The sequence below is a fragment of the Vigna angularis genome, chromosome 2 (genome assembly GCF_016808095.1).
Source record: "Vigna angularis cultivar LongXiaoDou No.4 chromosome 2, ASM1680809v1, whole genome shotgun sequence".
NCBI classification, from domain to species: domain Eukaryota; kingdom Viridiplantae; phylum Streptophyta; class Magnoliopsida; order Fabales; family Fabaceae; genus Vigna; species Vigna angularis.
In genome coordinates this window covers 15,319,269-15,336,520 of record NC_068971.1, presented here as the reverse complement: position 1 = coordinate 15,336,520, position 17,252 = coordinate 15,319,269, and the positions used below count along the sequence as shown (strand labels likewise).

The following is a 17,252-nucleotide window of genomic DNA, read 5'->3' as shown; positions in this document are numbered from 1 at the left end:
AAACGTACAATCCAAAATTTTCCCAACCCCTGGAAAATTTAAACTTTTTCTAGGTTTGTGGAGCTTGCAGGAAAAAACTAAGGCGAAGAACTTTTAAATTTGAAGGGACCAAAAATATAACGCTTAGAAGACCAACTTGAGTATTCATCCTAAGTAATAATAAAGACCATAATACTCATACATTCTTTTTTACACCAAAAGTACCTTCATATTTTCTATATAATGAAATTGAGAAGAAATAAAGAAACGAAAATAGAAGTGAGTTTAATTGAATTGACATTTTTTCTGAAATTTTGTAATGTCGGGATGATTTATTTTCATTCTTATCTGATATGAAAGAAACTAGAGGAAAATGAATGAAAAATGTTACAAAAATGTTTTGTTTTCCACCTGAAATTTAATGTAGAATGAAATGGAATATCGTATACCATAGATTTTCATTTGAAATCCTTTCGTAAATCTCTTCTAAACAATTAAAATACCCAATATCCTTTTTCTCAATCAATCTCTCCCTCCCAAATCACCTAAATAAACGAAGACAGACAAAAATATTTCATTGCATATCTTGAACTTTTTTGTGAAAATATACAAAGCTTATTTGCATTGAGCATCTTGTCAAGATACAAAACACAAACATAGGCAGAAGAGGAAAACCCAAAATATTGGGAGGGGAGTAAGAAGAAACACAGCGGCTTGGAAAGGCCACGGTCAAATTGACATTAATGTGTTGAAGAGAAAACAACAAATGAGAGAAAAGAGAAAAATGTTGAATTAGCCATGTGAATTTGGTTACAACAGCAGGAGCACTCTGCACAAAGAAATGATCCAATTCGAATAGCCAATTTCGGCGACAAAAAATGCTACTTGAGATCCTCTCTCCATCATTGAGCCAGTATTGAAAAATATACTAAGCCCAAGGTCTACTGTCATACCAAAGAATGAATCTAATGACAGTCTGACAAAGTGCTGTTTACATACGTCAATGAACAAAGAAAAAGTAAAGGTTTTCTACATGATCTAGCAAGAAGCTGAAGTACACTATGGCTCTGAGTAGACCATGACCTGCATTGATAAAAGAAAAACTGAAATGACAACCAAACTGGATAAGGCAACGTTTCTTTCAAAATAAATAAAAAATTATACCAATAAATAAAGTATGATAAGGCAACACACCTTAAGAGAATGTAGCAAGATATCAAATATAACTCTACTGGATATGATCACTAACAGTGTCACTACCATTGTCCTCATTTATACTGCTGTGTTGAGGTGATGACGATGGAACTGTTGAAGAACCAAAAAATCCTAAGTGCTGCATTAAAGCAAATACTTGTTTTTTGGTCTGAATTAACTCCTGCTTCATTTCTAGTTTTTCTTGTTGTTGTATTTGTAAAGACTCCTTTAATGCCTTAATCTGATTTCTTAGTTCATCAATCTCCTCTGAATTTGCAGAAAGCTTCATCGGTTGACTAGGAGATGTTAATAATGTTTTGCCTATGGATCCTTGTTTTTTGGTCTGAGTCAACTCCTGTCTCATATTTAGTTTCTCTTGCTCTTGTCTTCGCAGTGAATCATTTAATTCTTGGATTTGATTTCTTAAAATATCAACCTCCTCTGAATTGGCAGAAAGCTTCAATGGTTGACTTGAGGATGTAAATAATGCGTTGCCTACGGTTCCAAGGCCAAAGATCCTCCCCTTTTTCTTTCCAACTGAATCTACCCAAACATCGAAATCAGATGGCATTTGATCTTTAGTTGGTTGACTATCAGCAACCTCCTCCCCCGATATAACTTTTGAACTCATCGAAGACAACTCAAACTTCTTCTTTAAAAATTTATCCTAAATCATAAGAAACATATTAGCAGGAACAAAAATACCATTATTTCAGATCAAATAGTAGCTTAATACTATAGGTACATTCACAAACAAGATAAATTGAAAAAACGGATTAACAGTTAACACACCCAACGGTGCACACTCATGGGGCCATCCTGGATGGACCCAAAATGGGTTAAGATAACTCGGTTAGTAAATTTAATACAATTATTTCACAGTTGACATCAGTTGTTAGGATATAGGATGATAGATTAGATGGGTTTAGGAGTTAGGAGTGTGGGGGTGTCGGTTGTAAAAGGGGAAGCGGGTCAGAGCTGCTATAAATAGAGCTCTAATAACTCTGTAGGGAGGATTGAATATACTTTGTGTAAAGTCAGGCGTTAGCTTGTAGAGAGGGGTTATGCCCTCAGCCAGGGAGGTTATGCTCCCATTATTCTTTGTAGATGCATTGTTATGTAGTTTAGATAGTTTCATTAACTCGTGGATCATGGATTCAGGTGCGTCATTTCATACTACACCTTTCTTAGAACTATTATCTAACTGTTTCTGGAAAGTTTGGAAAAGTTTACCTGGCAAATGGAAAATCTCTTAATATTGTTGGAAGAGGTGATACTAACATTAGAACCTTTATGGCATCTCTTCAACATTAGCCTATTCATTAACTAAATATTAAAAATGTTTTCCTTCATGGTGATCTAAATCTTGGGTGTCTCCAATACTTCCTAAGCAGCGAAGTCACTCAATCAAAAGAAGGTATTATGATTTCTAAAAGAAAATATGATTAGATATCTTGAAAGTATTAGATATATTATCTTTATCTTTTATTTTTATTAGTTAATTTGTTATTATTTCTTATTTGTATTTTAGACTTAACCCATATTTGTTTTATTACAAATAGAGGACCCTATATATATATTGAACACAAGGGAGTTTTCACTATATTCAACTTGGTATTAGAGCGGGCCAATCCCGCTCTGGTTTCTGTCTTGTATCATCTGTCCGGTGTTGTTGTCCGCCACCGCTCGACGTTGCCCGCAGTCGGCCGTCCATCTCGGCCACCACCCGTCGGCCGTTCGCCGCCGTCTGCCACAGCCGGCCACCATCGCCAGTCGTCCACCGCCGCTGTCGACCGTCCACCATCGGCCGTCGTCACAGTTCCGTCTGTTTAAACCCTTAGGGTTTTCATGTTCCTCGCTCGTGTGATTCGTCTTCTTCAAAGATGGCGTCTGGCAATACTCTTTCCTTCTCTGGAAGTCCATTCATTACCTCCGAGAAGCTAAATGGAAAAGATTATCTATCATGGCCTGCTGCCGTTGAAATGTTGTTCTTTGGCCAAGGGCATTATGACCATCTTGAGCAAGATGGAAGCTATGTGCCTGCTGAAAAAGCTAATTAGTGAAAACAAGCAGATTTCCAATTGTGTGCCCTATTGTGGCAATCAGTGGAACCCAAACTTCTTACATCTCTGAGGGCTTTCAAAACTTGTCACTCCTTTTGGAAGAAAGCTCAAAGCATATATGCCAACGATATTCAACGTCTCTATGACACTGCAAACAAGCTTGCATATCTTAAAATGGCAAATCGTGATATGGTGTCCTTCATGGCTGAAGCCCAATCTGCTATCGAAGAACTCAGGATGTTTTTGGAAGCAGACCCATTAGAGGATATCAAGAAGAAACTAGACAAATTTTATATGGTGCTAATTCTTCGTGCCCTACATCCCGATTTTGATTATCTTAGAGATCAACCTCTAACCAGTCATGAGGTCCCCTCCATGGAAACATTGACCACTCGCCTTCTGCGTGTCCCGGTACCTCAAACTCAGGAAGCGCATGAACTAGTGGAGCCCTCTGTCATGGTTGCCACAAGAGGAAAAGGAGGACGTGGCACTAGAGGAAGAGGACAAGGAGGTCGGAGACGTCCTCAATGCACATACTGCAAAAGGATGGGTCACACTCAAGAGAATTGCTACTGCTTACATGGTTTCCCTTCCAAAACCGCCATTGTTTCAAAGACTAAAACTTCCACTTTTAAGTTCACCGAGGATGAATATCAAGAGTATTTAAGGTTAAAGTCTAATAGCTTGGCACAATCATCTCAATTTCCAAGTACATCAATAGCTTGCGTTTCTCAATCCATGGAAGGTCAAAATTCATGGGTAATTGACTCAGGTATTTCTAATCACATTTCTGGTAATACCTTTTTGTTCTCATCTATTCCCTTTCGGAAAAAAACCTCATTTCATAACCCTTGCAAATGGATCTAAAACATCCTCAGAAGGAGTCGGTCAAGTTTTCTTGTCTCCCTCCCTCAATCTCAACTCTGTCCCTTTTGTTCCTAATTGTCCTTTTAATTTAATTTACCTAAGCCAATTGACCAAAATGTTAAATTGTTCAATAACCTTTGATCACAAATCTGTTGTTATATAGGAGCGTGGTTCAGGGAGATAGATTGGAGAATGATATGAAGTTGACAGATTATACCATTTTGGATCTCGTTCAAGGGTGTCCTGTGTTGCTGCTCCTAATCCTAAAGTGTTACATGATCGACTTGGTCATCCTCATTTGTCCAAATTAAAAATGATGTGTCCTGAACTTAGTGATCTCCAGACCTTAAAATATGAGTCATGTCAATTAGGAAAACATGTTAGATCTTCCTTTCCTAAATGATCTCAATTAATATGTGTTAGATGTTAAGATGTGTGTTTGTATTATTTGGGCTTAGCCTATTCTGTATTAAGGGCATTGGCCCATATCTTACAATATAAATAAATTACCCTATGTGTATGCTAAACACACAAGGGATATTTTCTCCCAATCTTCTCTATTTCTCACATGGTATCTAGAGCACAGGAATAGTTCCTGCCAACTCCAAGGTCTCCGGTACCCATCACCGCCGTTGTCGCTGCAGTCGTTGCAGTCGCCGCCGCCGGAGTTCCAGAATCGACCGACGACCACACAATCGGAATCGTCTCGGCCGGGCAACCACTGTGGTCCAAAGATCGCGGCGAACAGACCACCCATGCGCCTCCACACGCCGCCGCAACAGTCACCGCTACCGCCGCTTCCCGCCGCGCGTGCCGGCGCGTCGCCGGAGAGTTCCGCCGTCGATCAGAACCGCCGTGATCGCCTCCTCGCCCTTTTTCTGGATCTGTGGTCGTTGCGTCAATCGGAGCACTTTGGATTTTTAGGGTTTCTCCCTCTCCATGGCGTCTTCCTCGTCTACAAACACCTCTGTTGGTGGCTCATCTTTTGATCCCTCAATATACACCAATTATGTGAATGTACACTTGTCCATTGACAAGTTAGATGGCACAAATTATGCAACATGGGCATCCGACATCAAACTTTGGTTGAAGAGTCAGGGGTACTTAGATCATCTTACCCAAAATGTGACTACTCCTAACATAGATGACACTTCCCCCTGGATGAAAATTGATGCTCAGTTATGCATTGTTCTAAAGTCCACCATTCACTCCTCACTGAAACAAATGTTTCGATCATATGAAACATGTTCAGAAGAATGGGCACAAGCGAAGTTGTTATACACAAATGATACTCAGCGTCTTTATGGTATTTGTTAGGACCTATTAACTGTTATTGGTCCACGCAATCCTGGTCCCATGGCAGAATATTTGGGTAAAATTCATGCCCTTCTTCATGATTTTAATGATATATTACCTCCTGCTTCCACTCCTGCTGAAGAATTGGAAAATCGATCAAAGTTCTTCATGTTGTTGGCATTATACGGACTCTCTGATGATGTCTCTCATGTCCGTGATCAGATTTTGGGTTCTCCTGTCATACCCAACTTTACTTCTACTTGTTCTGCTCTTTTGCGTATACCAGGCAAACCCGTCACTGAGACATCTCCTCGTACTGATGATTCCTCTGTTATGGCTGCCCAACGTGATGATCGAAGTCGGTCTCGCAAGCCAAGTAAAGGACGACCAAAATGTGACCACTGTGGCAAGTTAGGCCACAAAATTGATAGATGTTATGTGCTTCATGGACGTCCTCCTCGACCTGTAGCAATGGCTAATTCTGATCCACCTCCCCGATCACCATCTGCCGACCATCCTACTTCATCTAATACCGTCAAACAACCTGCAATCTTTAACGAATTTCTCAAATGGTATGAGGATCGTCAACACTCTAGTTCCACTACATCTGCATCTGTTGCATGTACAGATACACCTTTTGTTGGTCTGACTCACTCTCACTCCCTCGGACCTTGGGTCCTTGACTCAGGTGCCACCGATCATATCACTGGTAACAAGTCCTTGTTTTCTTCCTTGTCGTGTCCGGATAATTTACCCTCGGTAACAATGGCTGATGGGTCTAGAGTTTCATCTCATGGTGTTGGTACTGTTAATATTTTTCCATCCATATCCATTGATCATGTACTTTATGTCCCTGGGTCTCCCTTCAATTTATTGTCCATTAGTCGTCTAACTCGTACTCTTAATTGTGTTATTTCATTTACTAAAGATTATGTTTGGTTGCAGGACCGGAGTTCGAAACACATGATTGGCACAGGATGTGAGTCTCATGGCCTGTATCATCTCCGCCCTTCTCCACATGTTGGCGTAATCATGGAGTCACCATCCCTTCTTCATGCTCAGTTAGGTCATCCTAGTCTTGCCAAACTACAACAACTTGTCCCGAGGTTGTCAAAATTATCAAGTTTGTCGTGTAAGTCTTGTCAGTTAGGGAAACATACTTGTAGTTCCTTTCCTAGTAGTGTGTCACAACGGGCGTCATCCCCCTTTTCATTGGTTCATTCTGACATTTGGGGACCTAGTCGTGTTAAGTCCACTTTAGGTTTTCAGTATTTTGTTACCTTTATTGATGACTATTCAAGATGTACTTGGTTGTTTTTAATGAAGAATCGTTCTGAGTTGTTTTCTATTTTCCAATCTTTTTTCAATGAAATAAAAACACAGTTTGGGGTTTCTATTCGAAATTTACGCAGTGATAATGGCCGTGAATACCTTTCTCAACCATTTAAACATTTTATGGCTTCTCATGGCATTCTTCACCAAACCTCATGTGCTTATACCCCTCAACAAAATGGGGTGGCTGAGCGCAAGAATAGACACCTTATTGAAACAACTAGTACCCTTCTCATTCATGGTCAAGTACCCTCACGTTTTTGGGGTGATGCTGTTCTCACGGCATGTTATCTTATCAACCATATGCCATCTTCCGTCCTAGATAACAAAATCCATCATTCTATCTTATTTCCTCAAGACCCTCTACATCCATTACCTCTTAGAGTTTTTGGGTCTACATGTTTTGTTCATGATTTTAGTCCTGGTCTTGATAAGTTATCTCCTAGGTCTCACAAATGTGTCTTCTTAGGATTTCCACAGTCACAAAAGGACTATAAGTGTTTTTTCCCTTCCCTCAATCGTCATTTTATCTCTGCTGATGTCACTTTTGATGAATCTTCTTTTTACTTTACACATCTCTCTTCTAGTTTTGTACCTCTCCCTGTTACTGTTGATATTCCTCTTATCTGTGATCCTCCTGGTTATGCTAATCCCATTTTGTCTCCTCCTTCTTTAGACTCTCATTCACCACAGGATCGTCCTTCACCGCCACCCCCTCAGGTTTATAGTCGCCGCAATTGTCTCCCTCATGACTCACTTCCAGTGCTGCCTCGTGTGTCTCCTCCGGCTCCAGCAAATGAGTCTGACTTGCCTATTGCCCTCCGTAAAGGTATACGCTCTACCCGTAACCCTTCCCCCCATTATACTGTTCTTAGTTACCACAGATTATCTCCATCTTTTTACACTTGTCTCTCATCCATTTCTTCTGTGTCAATTCCTAAATCTGTGGGTGATGCCTTAACTCATCCTGGCTGGCGTCAAGCTATGCTGGATGAATTAAGTGCTTTACAGAAAAGTGGAACTTGGGAGCTTGTCCAATTACCATCTGGAAAGTCTGTTGTTGGTTGCAAGTGGGTGTATGCTATCAAGGTTGGCCCTGATGGCACAATTGATCGTCTGAAAGCTCGACTGGTTGCCAAAGGCTACACACAGATTTTTGGTTTGGATTATGGTGATACTTTTTCGCCAGTGGCAAAAATGACCTCTGTTCGCCTATTCATTGCCATGGCCGCTCTTCGACAATGGCTTCTTTACCAACTTGATGTCAAAAATGCTTTCCTAAATGGTGATTTGCATGAAGAAATTTATATGGAGCAACCGCCTGGCTTTGTTGCTCAGGGGGAGTCATCTGGATTGGTATGTCGTCTTCGCAAATCCTTATATGGCCTAAAACAGTCTCCTCGGGCCTGGTTTGGTAAATTCAACTGTGTTGTTCAACAATTTGGTATGTCTCGCAGTGAAGCGGATCATTTAGTGTTCTATCGCCACTCAAGTGCTGGATGCATCTACTTAATAGTATATGTCAATGATATTGTTCTCACAGGAAGCAACTATGTTGGCATCTCTCAGATGAAACAACACCTTTGTCATCATTTTCAAACCAAAGATCTTGGCAAACTCCGGTACTTTTTGGGTATTGAAGTAGCACAATCCAATGATGGCATTGTCATATCTCAGAGGAAGTATGCGTTAGACATCTTGGAGGAAACAGGGTTAATGAACTGTAAATCTGTTGAGACACCTATGGACCCTAACATCAAACTCCTACCAAATCAGGGGGAGCCTTTCTCAGATCCTGAACGGTACAGAAGATTAGTTGGTAAATTAAACTATCTTACTGTTACGCGTCCTGACATTTCCTTCGCAGTTAGTATGGTGAGTCAATTTCTAAACTCCCCATGTGAAGACCATTGGGATGCAGTTGTTCGCATACTGAAGTATATTAAAGGATCACCTGGAAAAGGTTTGCTATATGGCCCTAACAACGATACAAAAATCGTTTGCTATTCAGATGCTGATTGGGCTGGTTCCCCTTCTGATAGGAGGTCTACTTCTGGATATTGTCTCTATTGGTGGCAACCTGATATCTTGGAAAAGTAAGAAGCAAAGTGTTGTGGCAAGGTCCAGTGCAAAAGCAGAATATAGAGCTATGGCATCAGCTACTTACGAGCTTGTGTGGCTTAAACAATTGCTTAGTGAATTGAAATTTGGAGATGTCACTCACAGGACACTTATATGTGATAATCAAGCTGCTCTCCATATTAGCTCTAACCCTGTCTTCCATGAGAGAACCAAGCACATTGAAGTTGATTGTCACTTCATTCGAGAAAAAATCATATCAGGAGATATCAAGACTGAGTTCGTTAACTCAAGCAACCAATTGGTAGACATATTCACTAAGTCCTTACGAGGACCTAGAATTGATTATCTTTGTAACAAGCTTGGAACATATGATTTATATGCTCTAGCTTGAGAGGGAGTGTTAAATGTTAAGATGTGTGTTTCTATTATTTGGGCTTAGCCTATTCTGTATTAAGGGCATTGGCCCATATCTTACAATATAAATAAATTACCCTATGTGTATGCTAAACACACAAGGGATATTTTCTCCCAATCTTCTCTATTTCTCACAATATGTAATTCTAGTTTTTCCATCATCCATTATGATACATAGGGACCTAGTCGTATCTCCTCCTTTGGTTTTAGGTATTTTGCTACCTTTGATGAATATTCAAGATGTACTTGGGTTTATCTTATGAAAAATCGTTCTGAATTGTTAGCTATCTTTACATCATTTTGAATAAAAACAAGAATCAATTTGGTCAATTAATCAAAATATTAAGAAGTGATAATGCAAAAGAATATTTCTCATTCTCTTTTTCTGCCATCTTGAACTCCCATGATATCTTACATCAATCTACTTGTCCTCATACACCGCAGCAAAATGGTATAGCAGAATGAAAAAATAGACACTTGGTTGAAACTGCCCGTACCCTTTTGCTTGGTGCCCGTATTCCTGTCCATCACTGGGGGATGCCATCTTAACTACATGTTATCTTATTATTAGGATGTCCTCCTCTCCTGATAATAAAGTCCCTTTCTCCATTCTCTTTCCTAATGATCTTCTCTTTCATACATCTCCCTGAGTGTTTGGTTGTGTATGTTTTGTTCATGACATGTCTCCAGGTCTAGACAAACTTTCCGCTCGCGCTCTCAAATAAGTCTTCTTAGGTTATTCTCAACTCCAAAAAGGATATCGGTGTTCCTCTCCTAACACTAAGAAGTATTACATGTCTGCTAATGTCACATTCTTTAAACAGACTCCTTACTTATCTCCATTTGTTCAGGATGTTTCTATCCTCTAGCAGGTGGCTGAGTCAAATAGTTCACCCGTCTCTGTCATTCCAAGTCTTGATCACAATCTTCCTGCACCTATTTCTACACATACTGAGATCATCCACACAGGGCCCCAATGGACAGTCCACCTCCCCAAGACAATGGTGAATCTCCTACTTCAGATTCTTCTCCTTCGTCACCTTCTCTTACGCCTCCCGGTGAAAATGATTCAGCATGGCCTATTGCCCTCAGAAAAGGTACTCGTTCCACTCGAAACTCTCATCCTATTTATAATTAATTTTCTTAGCTATCATCTATTGTCACCCTCCTATTTTTCTCTTTTATCCTCAATGTCTTCTGTTGTTATACCCAAGAATATGAAAGAAACACTTGATCATCCTAGATGGCGACAAACTATGATTGCAGAAATGCAGGCTCTTGACCACAATAATACTTGGGAGTTGATGCCCCTTTCTCGGGACAAAAAGACGGTTGGTTGTCGTTTGTTGTATGCAATTAAAGTCAGCCCTCATGGTAAAATTGATCGGCTCAAAGCCTGACTTGTTGCAAAAGGTTACACTCAGGTTTATGATCTTGATTATTGTGACACTTTCTCTCCTGTAGCCAAGATGACTACTATTCGCCTCTTCTTTGCCATGGCAGTCATTCGTCACTGGCCACTTCATCAATTGGATATCAAGAATGTCTTCCTACATGGTGATCTTGAGCAAGAAGTTTATATGGAGCAACCTCCTGGATTTGTTGCTCAGGGGAGTCTGGTATGGTATGCAAATTGCATCGATCTCTATATGGCCTCAAGCAATCACCACGTGCTTGGTTTGGAAAGTTTAGCTCCATTGTTCAAAAATTTGGGCTAAAACGTAGTGAAGCAGACCATTCAATTTTTTACTGTCATTCTCCTCTTGGGAAATGTGTTTACTTAATAGTATATGTTGATGATATTGTCATTACAGGAATGAAATGATATTGTTGGAATATTTCAACTGAAAGAGTACTTGTGTAGTCATTTTCAGACCAAGGATCTTGTAAGTCTCATATACTTCTTAGGCATTGAAGTAGCACAATCAAAAGATAGAATTGTAATCTCCCAAAGGAAATATGTTCTTGATATATTACAAGAAACATGCATGATTGATTGCATACCGACAGACAGCCCCATGGACCCAAACCAGAAATTAAGGACAGAAGAAGGTGAATTATTCTCCGATCCAAAGAAGTATAGGAGGCTGGTTGGAAAACTGATTTATCTCACTATTACAAGGTCAGATCTATCCTTTCCAGTTGGAGTAGTTAGTCAGTTCATGCAAGCTCCTTGTGTTGACCATTGGAGTGTTCTCATTCGTATTCAAAGGTATATCAAAAAGGCTCCCAAGCAAGGATTGTTATATGAAGATAAAGGAAGTATTCAGGTCTCTGGGTATTGTGATGCAAATTGGGCAAGTTTGCCTGTTGATAGACGGTCTACTACAGGATATTGTGTTTTTCTAAAAGGAAACATTATTTCATGGAAAAGTAAGAAACATAATGTAATAGCTCGATCAACAGCTGAAGCCGAGTATAAGGTGATGACATCACTCACATATGAACTTATATGGGTGAAACAATTCCTTCAAGAGCTTAGCTTCTGTGACATCCATATTATGAAGATGTATTGTGATAATCAAGCTGCTCTCCAAATTGCATCAAATCCAGTGTTTCATGAGAGGACTAAACATATAGAAATTGGTTGTCATTTTGTTCGTGAAAAGTTGTTGACTAAAGAAATATGTACTGAATTTGTTGGGTCAAACGATCAACTCGCAGATGTGTTGACCAAGTCATTAAGGAGTCTTCGGATTGAGTTTATTTCTCCCAAGCTTGGTACATACAATTTGTATGCTCCAGCTTGAGGATGAGTGTTAGATATATTATCTTTATCTTTTATCTTTATTAGTTAGTTTGTTATTACTTTTTATTTGTATTTTGGACTTAGCTCATATTTGTTCTATTATAAATAGAGGACTCTGTGTATATTGAACACAAGGGAGTTTTCACTATATTCAACTAAAAGATCAGCCCTATAGATCCAAATTTGAAATTAACGGAAAAGAAAGTGAGTCCTTCTCATCTTACTATTACTAGCCTTTACCTATCTATTGCAATTGGTGTGATTAGTTAGTTTATGCAGACTCTTCGCATTGACCATTGAAATGTTGTCCTTCATATTCTTAGATGCCTCACAAAAGGCTCTATGATATAGTGTACTATGTGAAGAAAAAAGGAAGTACCCAAATATTTGGATATTGTGATATTGATTTAGCATGTTCTCCTATAGACTAATGTCCTACCACTAGATATTATGTTTTCATTGAAGGGAATAGGGCAATGACATCACTCACTAATGAACTCGTGGGGATAAAACAATTTCTCCAACAATTGTGGTTTTTGTGAAATTCAACAAGTGAGGATGTATTATGATAATCATGCCACTCTTCACATTGCTTCCAACCATGTGTTTCATGAGAGGATAAAACACTTACAAATTGACCATCCTTTTTTTAGAGAAAAGTTGTTGTCCAAGGGAATTTGCATTGAGTTTGTTAGCTATCAATGTGTCAACATTTTGACAAAATCCCTGAGAAAAGCTCAAATTCCACTTTATATGTTCCAAGGTTGGATCATACATTCCCTTTAGAGTATTGTATTGACATCAGCCAACTTTTGCAGAGTATAAGTTCAGATTGTAATTCAAATAAACAATGAAATATGACTCAAATCATTCGTTAGTATAAAACTTACATAAACGGATTCTGCATGAGGACCCACCCAACTTTGATCTTTTTTCTTTCGATGAGTACGAAAATAAAACTCCACCAATGATGGATCTGTCCCTTTTGCCTCTTTCTGTGACAAATGATAAAATAAGCTTAAATATCATTAATATTAAACCTACTACAATGAAATATATTGGTAAATTAATAATACCATTCTCTTCCAATGCAAACGATGAGGAATTGATCCTCCGGTGTGAAGTGATGCACCATCCATAGACTCACGATTTCTTTTATTTATTTCAGACTTTTGTTTAAAATTTGAGGAACCCCAATGTTCTTTCAATAGTTCCCACACATCATTTTCCATCCAAGTTGGTTTTTGATTTAAATTTTTCCGAACATCTTGCATTAATTGAGTCATTTTAGCTGAACCCCTCTTCTCAAAGTTGCGTCGCACCATGTCCTTGTATTGAGGTGGCCATGTGAACTTTGACTACATTGGTTTCACAATATTGAAAATATTATTAGATTCGACATGCTATAAAAATAATCTAAGAGTTATATACTTCTAATCAAATCTTGAAATTTGATTACTTTAAATATATTAAACCACAAATTCCTTTGACCTAGAGATAATTGTTTCCATGATGGTTTTGCCTCCTCCAAGTTAGTACGAATGATGGAAGCAATTGTTCGAACCACCAACTTATGTTGATCAAACCTGTGTAAAACAACAACAAATTATGAATGATTAAAAATCAAATAATAAAAATTCATATCATATGTTAGGGAAGAAAAGACTCACCCATCCCCTTCTGGGAGTATCATGATTTTGTTTCCAGTATTGCCTTCACTGACTTGACTAGATGAAGAAGTTTGGGCTTTATTGACCATTGGATATTCTTCCAAATGAAGGACTTTGGTAGGTATGTGTTCAGATTGGTTTTGAGGTTGAGGTTGTGTAGGTTGGGTGCCATGACATTGTGATTGGATTGGAGGTTGAGTTGGTTGGGTGGAATGAAATTGAGACTGAGCTAGAGAATGAGATTGAATAGACTCAGGTTGAGGTTGAGGTTGAGTTTGAATGAGTTGAGGTTGATCATCGAAGCAAGCTTGTGACATGTTTAACATTGTAATAGCAGCAGACAACTCTGATGTATTTTTACTCATAGAATTCATTTCAACATCATCTTTATTATGAGGAACTTTCTCTCCATGGAACGTCCAGTACCAATATTTTGGTGCAAACCCTTCCTCACGAATGTGAGTATTTACTGTGCTTGGGACTAAATCCTTTTCATTTTTACATACCTTACATGGACACCTTATCACACCTTCATTCAAATATTGTGGTTGTCGACAAGCAAAATCAATAAACTCTTTGACACCTTCTAAAAAAATTTTTCTATAACCTTTTCGTCTAGGAAGCAGCCTAGCATACATCCATGTTCGGTGTGTAGGCTCTTCCATTTTCAGCTCAGTTCTAAAATTACTGAAACAGAGGTAATTTTTTTTTTCAAATGTTAGAAATTAATAAACAAGATAAGTGATGTCAATAAAACAATAGAAAAACCCAACCCTCAATTACGTATGACATGACACAATTCCATTCAAGAAGACACTTTTTGTTAAAGATTGATTAATAGTTAGTCAATAAGACTCAAATCTTTATTTTCATAAAATTTGGCACTAATTTGCAGTTGTCTCCAACTATGTAGGTGCATTATCATCATATTTCTTAGGTTATGGTTAATATAATCTTGAATATCATCTGGGTTTCATGTTCCTGAGTACAGAAGAATATGCTCAAAGAGCACTCAGCAAGAAGGGCTGCCTAAGGCTAGCTCGAAATCATCCACATATTCCTGTATCTTGCCTGTGTGTTTCACTTGAATTAGAACATTGAGTGGGTCATCATAAACTTCACCAAATCGTTGAGCTACATCAACAATGTATTGAGACCAGGAGGAATAGACGTCAAATTTGCAATGCATAGAGTTGAGATGCCCCCGTAGGGAAATCCCATTAAGGTAAATAGAGCGCAAAACGAACCTTAGAAGTTTCTGTTGTGCCATCCACAGAAAAGAACTGAGTGCACTTATACAACCATTCTTTAATATTCTTACCATCAAACCGATGGAATTCCACCTTAGAAATGCGAGTACAATAGGCTGTTGGTTGCAGTTCTATCAGGGGGAGCACCATTACTGGTGGAGAAATCATCGTTGTTATTCTGGGTGGATTGAACCCCTAGTAAGCTGAGTTCTTCACAACATGGTAGTGCAAGGATGGTTGAAAACTGTAAATCAAGAACAAACAAATTCCGCAGAACATGGTATTGCAGGGGTTTGACAAACAGAATAGGTAGGAGAGAAAAAGAGATGAAAGGAGTAAGAGAAGAAGAAATATTATTCATGAATTTATAATTACATCCTGCCAAGTGGAAGGCAAAAGACACTATATAAAAGAAAAAGAAGCAATAACGGTCAAAACAGAATAGAACTGCTATCAAACAGATTAAAAAGGCTAAGCATGGAGAAAAGACGCTGAGCGCTTGGATAGTAGAGCAGAAGCAAGGAGATTCTATCAAAGAGAAAAATAATTGTTTGCATAGAATAATCAGAAAAGAATACAGCATTTTACTGAAATGACGATATTCTGATTTCATTGGCCATGCTCAAGTTGGTTACAATTGCCTGCATCCCCAATGCACGTGTTCTTAATTTGCTAGTCATCATCTATTTCATATGAAACTAGGAATAAAATAAAAAGCACAAACAAAGTATTTTTAAGGGCTACAGTTATGTGGTGACATTTACGCTGGCATTAGAGTTATATAATAAAATTGATTTCTCCTACTGCCTTGCTTAAAAGCTCATACGATAAGACATTCCTGCAAACATTTTCTCTAAAATAATAAATGTATTCCCTCATCTTTATTTGAATATAGAGATTCATTGGAGGCTCACAGAGTGGAATAATGTACATGGCCTAGAGATGGCCCTGGATGAAAGATCCTACAATTTGGGAAATAGGTCATGTCTGTCAATGATAGTGAAATTAGAATCACACAATTCTGATTTGTACAACTAGATTTAGGATCTTGTTATATTTTCTTATCGTTTGCAGCTATAGCAATTTTAGAGAGAATTATTCCTCCTAATTCTTAGGTCTAGATTTGTGTACAGAATCAACACCGTACTACTACAATTATTTGTCCTCATTCTTAGGCCTATATCTAAAGCATCATCATGAACTATTTAAAGTCAGCTAATTACCTTGCACTTGTCAATGTAAATGGCTTTAAATACTGCCGGAGAGTTGAACTCCATAACAATCGTTCACCCATCACAACACTAGCTATTTGCCACACAGAGAGACACCAACCCAATGAATATAAAATCTCGTCGAGTCCAAAAACTGTACCTTACCCTTCTTTACCTCAATTGTAAATGCCCATAAGATTATAACTAGCATGGCAAAAAATTTAGTTTATGCTTTTCACTTCATGATATTTTTGTTCTTTTTTGGTTAAACTTGTACTGCGAATTGAAAATAACTGAAACTGTATTTTGAGTTTTAATTGTTGGATAACCAGCTGTTGCTGCTGTAGAAACATGAACTTGCAGATTACCTTAAATTATGGCATGCTTTAATTTCTTTGCTTCACAAATGGACCTCGCACAAAACTAGTCAGACAAATGTATAGTGTTACTCTGGCATCAAATAAAGAATCTCAAAAATATCAAATACATATAAGAATAATCAACTTCAAAAACTCAGAGTAGTCAGAGAACTATTTTTCTATAGGACACAATCATTCTCTAAAATTAAAACACACGAGGTTTTCAAAACACGTGGGGATCATTAGAATGAAAAAAAAAAAAGGAATTTATCAACAAGATACCATATAGAAACCTAAAACAATCAAATTAGCACGGAATCCATCAATATACTTAAGCCAGGGCAACAAACGTTGTTTCTTCCTCAGGTAGTTACGTAAATTAATTAATAATTAAACACGAATCTGAAAATTCCAATAGCTTTGAATAAGTAATCTGAAAATTTTCAAATACATAGACGAATAGAATGCATAAAACGAAGAAGATTCAAGTGGTTCAAGTAAAAAGATGCACAGATTGAACTTTGAATAAAACCCTAAAACAGTGTTTGGACCAGAGGGCGTAATTCGAGGTACCTGACAACTGTCGAGATTAGGGTCCCAAGCTCAGTCAGAGTCATAGTAGTTAACTGAAATAATGTGAAGTTATGCTATAAACACCTACAGAGGGAAAAGCATGTAATATTAAAACGCGAAAGATAAATATAACTTACACTGTAAATTACTACATTTGATGTACTAATGGGAAGTGTTTAGCATTATAAAAACCTAAATCGTAATACAAGGATC

The 17,252-nt window shown here is 38.2% G+C and overlaps 1 protein-coding gene across 6 annotated transcripts; it reads right to left on the bottom strand.

The window, feature by feature from the left end:
* Positions 1 to 746: 746 nt before the first annotated feature.
* LOC108320398 (uncharacterized) lies at positions 747 to 17,252 on the bottom strand. 6 transcript variants are annotated; one of them, XM_052872935.1, is made up of 10 exons: positions 17,177 to 17,191; positions 17,040 to 17,092; positions 16,476 to 16,530; positions 14,894 to 15,140; positions 13,647 to 14,333; positions 13,436 to 13,562; positions 13,053 to 13,334; positions 12,867 to 12,971; positions 1,174 to 1,840; positions 747 to 1,062 (listed from the first exon to the last, which is right to left on the bottom strand). In XM_052872935.1, exons 4-9 carry the CDS (start codon positions 14,968 to 14,970, stop codon positions 1,208 to 1,210), a joined length of 1,911 nt encoding a protein of 636 aa, XP_052728895.1. In that variant the 5' UTR covers positions 14,971 to 15,140; positions 16,476 to 16,530; positions 17,040 to 17,092; positions 17,177 to 17,191; the 3' UTR covers positions 747 to 1,062; positions 1,174 to 1,207. The 6 variants fall into 6 exon arrangements, with proteins under 6 accessions (XP_052728895.1, XP_017407291.1, XP_017407294.1 ...); XM_017551802.2 differs by having other exon boundaries at positions 14,894 to 16,530; positions 17,177 to 17,252; XM_017551805.2 differs by lacking the exon at positions 17,177 to 17,191 and having other exon boundaries at positions 14,894 to 15,537; positions 17,040 to 17,111.